This window comes from Ammospiza caudacuta, chromosome 2 (assembly GCF_027887145.1).
Source record: "Ammospiza caudacuta isolate bAmmCau1 chromosome 2, bAmmCau1.pri, whole genome shotgun sequence".
Taxonomy (NCBI): domain Eukaryota; kingdom Metazoa; phylum Chordata; class Aves; order Passeriformes; family Passerellidae; genus Ammospiza; species Ammospiza caudacuta.
Window position 1 is genome coordinate 42058283 of NC_080594.1, and position 8336 is coordinate 42066618.

The following is an 8336-nucleotide window of genomic DNA, read 5'->3' on the forward strand; positions in this document are numbered from 1 at the left end:
ATCACAGTCCTCTGACTTCTCACACACCAGTTTGTATATGTCACACGCCATCCCATCGCTATGCTATGGGATAAAACCTTGACATAAGTGATTTAACAGGTTTTAGACAAAATTCAGATTTGAATGTAACAGGTTTTAGACAAAATTCCAATAGTCTGTCTGGCATCTCTATTTTCCTATCTGGTTTTTGTTAAATAGTGGCAATTAAATGTTTCTTAGTGAATAGTTAAGGGCTGTTGCTTTACCTTGCTTACCTGCTACTGCCCTACCAGGTTGTATAGAGGGAATGTCTCACACATTCCCAGGCTGAGGGATCCACTGGCAGATACTGCAGTGGGGAGAGACGTGCAAAAACTTTTGCAGTACAAAGGAAAGCTTTGTAAAGCATACAAGTAATGGTGCAGAACTGATATTACCGCACTGCTGTGGCAGTTGCACTGCTTTCAGTGATTTGTATTTTCAGGGGTTTTATGTGCTCCCCAGGGATGATTATGCTAAACCCCTTGCTGTGTAATGGAAACAGGTCTGCTCACCTTTTTTTTTTTTTTTTCCAATCAAGAATACCCAATCTATCAGACATTTATTTGTCTTCCTTGTGGTCAGCAAAGTAGGTGACTTGGGAATCCCCTAATTGTTGGAGCAGGATTATAGCTTTGCTTTCAGGTAACAGGGGCACCTCAAAGCAACCACTGCTGGGGCCCAAGGTGTCCCGTGGTCACCACCACAAGATTGTGCTCCATCACCACGAGACTTTAATCACTGCTGACTTCAAACTCACATATTCTCCTTGGATGAACAGAATGCCTCTTTATTTATTTGTGAGGGATTTAAATAAATCATTAGTGAAAGCAGAGAGCGATGCTGTCTGTGCCGTGCTCTAACTGCTGAACACACCGTGGCCTTTCAAATGAAACCCCATATTTAATTGTGGTTCTCTTCTAGTGCAGTGGTTGGCAAAGGCTCCTGTTTCTCCCCCTGCTGCAAGGGGATGAGGATGGCAGTTCCCCCCACGATATTGCAAACATCCCAGCTGCGAGGGAGGAGGTTGTTCTGAAACAAAGCCTTGGCCAGGCGTGAAACAGCAAGGATTGTGCCCAAGGTAAGAAGCACAGTGAATGTTTTAAAGGGGAAGAGCTGGCTGTAGGTCCCGTTCAGCAGGGAGCAGGCTGGGTAGCGGATGACTGGGGGGATGCTCAGGGCAGGCTCCCCTGCCAGTAGCCTCAGCAGGAGCCCAATCAAGAATCCAGCAGCCGATCCATAGGTGTTTGTGCTGGGTGCAAAGAGGGCACAGCAGAGCTGGGGGAAGAGGAGGGCGTACACCAGCTCCCCACTGAGGAACCAGAGGTCGTAGACAGAGCTGGAGTAAAAAGCCAGACCAGCAGCCCCGGCCCCAAACACCACCATGGAGGTCCTCATGGCCCACAACACCTCTGTCTCTGAAGCCTGTGAAGCAGAGATTGCGGCATTAGAGACACAGTGTTTTCTGGCAGGATGGCCAGCACTGCCCTGGCCTGGCCTGGTTCTCCTCAAGCCCTTGATGCTTTCAGGCACTGCTTGCTACCAGCAGCCAGGCAAGGCAGGTACCCCTGGAGGGGGCCTCTGATTTTAAGGGTCATGGTTTTATGCTGTTTCCATTAATACCTTAGTCCAAATTTTACACTAGTCTTGTTAGAATGAGCAAAGCTCACCAGTGTGGGTACTGGTATCCCTACCAAGGATATGAACACCCCTGGCTTATGTTTGGAGCTCTGTCCAGAAAGCAAGACTGTCCTTCCTGATACCAAAACTACTGAATGTTGCAAGCAGGTACCTTTTTCCTCAGGATTTTCCTGTAGATATTGTGTGCGAACATGGAGCCAGTGGAGAGAAGAGCTGAATCTGCAGAAGACATTGCAGCAGCAGCGATGGCTCCCAAACCAGTAATGGAGATGTATGCTGGGCAGAGATGTTGTAAAACAAGTGGGAGGATCATTGCTGACTCCCCTCTCTCAAATGGACTTGGAAGACCGTAGCTTGTCTGATTCCAGTCTTTAAAACAAAACAAGGAAAATTCACAACAAATCCTTTGTCAACATTTCTGCTGGCTTTGAAATTGTCTTTTCACAGGGGCCAGTCACAAAGGGCTAGGAACTGAGACCCACTCAGTATTTTAGGACTTAGATTGATTTTTTTTGGTTTTTTTGTGAACTTTTGTGATTCCCTTAAGCATGCTGCAACTCCCACTAGATCAAAAATTTCTTTTTCCTCAACAGCATCTATAGAAATGGGTGTCCTTCCAGAATTGACTCTATTAAAGGTCAACCTCTAGACACTGCTCATGAGGGAAGGGAACTGGATGAAGTCATGACTTGAGCTCATTTCCTTAAATTTTCAGTGATCTTGCTGCCCTTTTACCCTTGCTCACAGCCAACACAGGACTGATTCCCTGCATGGAGACTGTGAGTTTACAGGACTGAACTTGATTCCTGCAAGCAAGAACCTTATTAACAATCTGTAGTAAGATTGCCGTGTCTTCCATGTCTAAGGCATGAAAAGAAGGAAGCATAAAATTTCTTCTAAAATAGGATTATACAAGGATTTAGTGAGTCTGCCTTCATCTTTCCTCAATACAAAGTCTGGGAAAAGCCATTTCATCATAAGGAAATAGCTTTAAACAGGTCTTGGGGCTGTTTAAACATCTGTAAGTAGTTGTGCAGTGTACCTCAGAGGGCTCCACATTTTCTGGATGGATCACCTATCTTGGTGTCGAGGATCATGGGACGGGGTAATTTGAAGTCTCTGTCAGGACTTCTTTGGATCCCATTTTAACCACCTTTGCCAAAACCACACTGGTTACTCAGAGACAAACTATTTATTTTACCTGTTGATGCTGCGACTGCCCCAATGAGCACGGAGGGCACGGCCATAGCAAAGCACCCGAGCCCAGAGAGGTAGGAGATGAGCCTCGCCTGTCCTGTCGAGGCAGCAGAGAGCACCCTCTGGAAGTAAGTCTGCCACGGGATGCTCCCAAGCACCTGAAACATTCACCGGTTACCAGTGCTACCCACCAGGCTGCTATAGGGCATCATCCATAATAAATTCTAATTTCAAATAATCAAATTCTCATTTCAAGTGTATAAATGTTGCCCAGCTCTAACTCTTGAGGATAATATTTCTGATAGTTGAGAATTCCCTGTTTTCTTTGTTTTCATCCATTCACATTGGATGTGAAATTTTAATGAAAACAGGTTAATGGTTTGGAGGATGGAGGAAGCTGGAAAATGGTTGTCTGGAATTGTGAATCAGGCACAGAGGAAGTGAAAGGGAAGTTTTTCAGGAATGCAGCTTTTGTAAATAAATCTACCCAAACTTAGCTATTCAGCTTTTAAAATGAAAAATAAAACCACAATTTTCACTTTCTTAGTAAACAAAATTAATCAGATAAAATCTGAAGATTCTGTCCTCACCAACCAAACTTCTACATGTCCCTGTTGTTGGTTTAGTAAGAGCAGAACAACCTCCTGGAGTCTTGGCTATTTTGGTAACTCAAAAGTTGTGTTGTGCAATGGAGCAAATTGCACTGTGCTTGCTGATGACTGGCAGTCATGTAATTTTAATTTTTTTTTTTTTCAAACAGAGGGAATTTTACATATTTCTGTTAAAAGCACACTATTGAGGCTGCAAGACCAGCATCTCAAAAGGTAGGAAATTACTAATTTAGGTGCCAGGAGAGAAATTGGCTGCCTGGATGGTCTTACCCAAGAGGTATGTTACTCCATATGTGGGTAAAGGATGGAGTGGCCCTACTGCTTCTTTTCATCCCACAGCTGAGCCCTGGGTGTCCCCAGTCCATTTAGGTTGCTGCAGGGGGTGCTGAGGGACAGTTTTACACCTCCAGCCCGTGTCAACTGGCCCTGCAGGGCAGGGGTCCTGGCTGGTAGAACTTGCAAACTTGCAAAAGCCCCTGCACAATTTCTTCTCCCAAGCACTTGTCCAAGAAGTACTCCATACCAAGTAGAAGAAGTCATCCAGCCACCTTCCAAGATACTGTTTTTCTATCTTCCCAATCCAAGGGTCTTGGTAGGATTGATGGGTTGCAGTGTAATAAATACTTTCTGTTGCAGAATTCACCAGGGCAAAGGGGATACAGATCCACTAGGATAGAAATGGAAGTTGTTAACCATTTTCCCAGTATCCTTGTTCTTGGAGAACAGATGCTTAAGTTAAGGTAGATGTAGAATGTTGAGTTACATAAGATTAAGCCTAGACTTAGAGTCTTCCCTTCTCCCCCTTCCTTACTCTAAATCTATATGTTTCTGGTTCATGGCATCATCAAGACCATAAGTCTGTAATTGAGGTTAATTGGTACTTTCTGTAGACAGATCTCTCTCCATTCAAGATGGTTCTAGAGAGGTTCTGCAAACTTCACTTTTGTGCTGACCTTTTTGTGTTCACCCAGCAAGGCCAGTGGCTTGTGAGCACTGTCTGAAATGCATAAGGTACAAAGACTTACAAAGATTGTAATATTTTTCAGGAAACATGTTCTCCTAAAGGGGAACTGCAGGTCAAGGAAGTTATGTTTCATCTGAGACATGCTGAAAAAAAGAGCAGGACTTTTCCCTTTAGTTAGAAAACTACCAAAGAAATGCACAGCACTTGCCAGGCTGAGGGTAATGAAAACCATCTGGATGACATCGGTGTAGGCAACAGAGTAGAGGCCTCCCAGCAGAGTGTAAAGTATAACAGTACAGGCCGAGATGGTGATAGCCAAAGAGCCTCCAATATCCAAGATGACCCTCATTGTTGCTCCTGCAGACAAGGACAGCAGTCAAGTGTCTTCAAACAGATTTCATATGTGCAGAATAGAGGGTAAATAAGGATATGTTATTCCCCTGGTGCCTGTACAACACACTGTATGAAAAATGCAGTCTATAGAGAACATGCACAGTGGAAGCTCAAGAGAGCCCATAATTCCTTCCTGCTCTTACTGCTCCACCTTGCTGCATGGCCATTGCCAAGGCACCTTGTCTTTTTACATCTCCTCTCCAACAGGGAAGAGGAAGGTACAAACTCGTATTGGAAGAGTTCTCTGTTATAATATAATGAATATATAGCACTATTTTTTTAAACCTGAAAATATATTTTCTAGAAATGAGAAATTCTTGTTCCTCTCACAAAAGGAGACATGAAGCACAGCTTTCCACAATTCCCAAAGGTGTACTACACTCTGTCAGTCCACGTGACCTCTAACAGATATAACAGGAAAGCAAGTATTTACCCAGGGACGCCAGGATGGCTGCAAACCAGAACACCTCTCCTAGCAGTGGTGGAATGAAAAGTAAGGTTCCCATCATGTTCCCATAAGTTTCTTGAAGGGGGTCCATCACAGTCACATAATTCTTTGATCTCATTGGATTTACAAAGAAGAAACCACCTATCAGAAAGAAGTGACATTTTGGTGGAATTTTGCATATTTTATATTCCAGGAAAAAAAGAGGTAAGAGCAATATGGTATACGTCTTTCAGACCCACCCAGTGAATTTGTACATCATGGACCCTAGAGAATGAAGCAGCCAATCAGACACCAGGGTTAAAATTCACTTGCTAAATGTAGGGTTTCATCCATTTGAGAGTTCCCCTCTTATAAAGGATATCTGCTTACAGATTATATATATGACTGTCCACTTTTGACACACCTAAATCTTTCTGGAGTGGCTACTGGAGGTCACCCCCTGTGGCACCCCAGATGGCACAAAATATCTGTGTGACTGTAACAGGAACTTAGCCCAGTGGATACCCATATATAATCTCCTCTGCTTCCTCAAAGAACTACCAATCTGAGACATAAAGTTTTCTGAAAATCATCCCATGGAAGATGACAGTAGCCAGAGTGAGGCATTGAAGTCTCATATTTGGCTAAAAAGGAGGCAAAGTTTTGTCCTTGGTCATGTGATGCAACCTGTTGATATGTGGTCCTTTTCTGATTAGATTTTTCATTTTGGTGCCTTCATTGTCTCTTCCCAGAACTATATTGTTTTAATCTGCACATTGAGCAGAGTCTCAGCCACCTTCATCTAAATATTGAACCTCAGATGTGCAGCCATCTCATTAAAACTAAAAAATACATATTGTGTCCAACCCTGAAGCCAGCAGGACTGCTTGTCTGGGCACTACTGACCTGAGCAGAGATTGCAGGATCAGACCTGCACTCCTCAGTTTCATTAGTAGGAATTACTCACATAAGCAGTCCTGGCAATATATTTCCAAGCTTGATTCATATTCACGTCAGTAGGACTCTTTTCTTTGACTTGAGAATAAAGGTTATTGTTCTTTTAGAAATTCCTGTGTAAGTTCTGCACAGGTCTCCTTTCTTTCATCATCCTGTGTCCCTAGGAGAGTTATAGTATAACACAATGTGGCCTGAAAGAAACTTTGGTCTTGGCAGGAGAGCTGAACCTCAGCATGAGTCCAGTAATTCTCAGAGTTAGAAATGGCAACTCAGGTGTAGAACACCCCACACTTAGCTTAGTTTCAAAAAAAACCCAAAAAACCAAAAAAACAACAAAACACCAAAAAAAAAAAAACACCCCCACACAACCAGCTACAAAGTGGCATAAGCTGGTAAGCTGGATACTCGACACATTCATCCTGAGATGAGACTATTCAGAAGAATGCATTTTAGTGGAAAAATCAAGATATTATTATTTCATCACTCAGAAATTACAAGGAAAAAATTAGATACCAATACTCTCAATAGTCTGCGAATTACAGACCATGTGAAAAAAGCAATATGCACAAAAAAGCAATAGGCATATTATTCTAAATTCTCAGATAAGATTTTTGTCCCATAAATTACTACAAGCAGGCAAAACTCTACACTAGCTCCAAGCTACCCTAACTTATGTTTCAGTTCAGAGGACAGCATTATAAATGCTTATTCTCGATATGTGGGAGACTGAAAAAACAAAATCACATTTAAAATGTACCCTATATTCTGTTACATATCTTAATATACTCCTATAATATATTTTTAAAGCTCATGTGTCCTAATCACACGAATTATTTACCAATAACAAGGGACAAGGCAAATCCCACAGGTGCCTGGACCCACAGTAATCCTTTTGAAGGCAGGTAGACAATTTCAGCTGTGCTGTTGATATATGCTCCTCCAACCCAGGTGGCTGTAATCATGGAAGATAAGAGGTCAGAACTGAAAGACATATTCTCAACCCTGCAAAACATTCTGAGAACTTGTAAACATTTTTCTCATGCAAATATTTCATCACACCTCTATTTCCTTTGCAAAGTTTTCTGCCATACAGAGATGTGCTGACTATTGGTAATAGTATTATAATCTCACTCTAAATTATTTTCCAGCTTCAAGAATGAATATTTGTGAGTGCATGGAAAAGCTCAATGTTTAAATACTTAGAGGCAATTTGAATATAGTAATTTTTAATTACCTTTTTTTCTCAGAGGAAGACTTTTGATAGAGGAAACAGAATTGCCTTTGTGGAATTGCCCTCCTTCAAGAGCATCACTTACAGGGTCTTAGAAAATAGACATTAGGGAAAACAAATGCAAACAAGCAATGCAGTCAGATAACAAACCTACAACAATGATTTAGGTGCCTTAGCCATGGAAATGCCACTGGGAGATGCCTTTACAAAACACAGGTCAGGGAAGCAAATTTCAGATTATGCCAGCCAGCAAAGAGAGAAAAGGGAATTGAGGGAAACTCTCTCTTTAAGAGAGAGACCAATGTTCACCATGAGTGACAATTTATTTCACACAGAACTGGACTTTTCTGTCAGTAAAATTCTTCTGTTATGTTGGATAACATAAACTGGTTCACAATTAAGACCACAGTCCTCCTTAATGAAAAGTGTTGTATTCTTTTGTCACTCTTAAATTAAACTCTTAACTCTTAACTAAACTCTTAAACAAATCTCTTTAATTTAAGAGAATATACATAAACATTAGGTTCTGCTCAGTGTGAAGAGGTTTGTAAGAATCCATCCCAAAATGATTCATGAAACCATACTCCTTTAAAGTCACACTTAGGCAAAATCTACCCTGACTTTAAAGGAGTTCAATTCCTTTGAAAGAAAAGTCACCCAGATCTATGCAATACATGTGTTTTAAGAAGAATTTTAAAAAGTCTTTTAAGAAAGCTTACCTGTTGCAGTAAACAATCCAATGAAAACATGTATATTCCTGCCTCCAACCATGGCCATCTCTGTTGGGTTCCTGTTCTGCTGATCCTTTCTGCTTTTCCAAGAAGCCCAAATTCCAGTAGCTAAAGTTAATGTAAAAAATACACTCAGAGATACTAAGCCTGGTATATTTAGAGCCAT

The 8336-nt window shown here is 41.8% G+C and overlaps 1 protein-coding gene across 1 annotated transcript; it reads right to left on the reverse strand.

Annotated features, from left to right (window-relative positions):
* Positions 1-921: 921 nt before the first annotated feature.
* On the reverse strand, positions 922-8336 carry LOC131554696 (high affinity choline transporter 1-like). The gene is made up of 8 exons (XM_058800248.1): positions 8159-8336; positions 7047-7160; positions 5258-5413; positions 4640-4788; positions 3991-4134; positions 2861-3014; positions 1811-2028; positions 922-1443 (listed from the first exon to the last, which is right to left on the reverse strand). Exons 1-8 carry the CDS (start codon positions 8334-8336, stop codon positions 922-924), a joined length of 1635 nt encoding a protein of 544 aa, XP_058656231.1.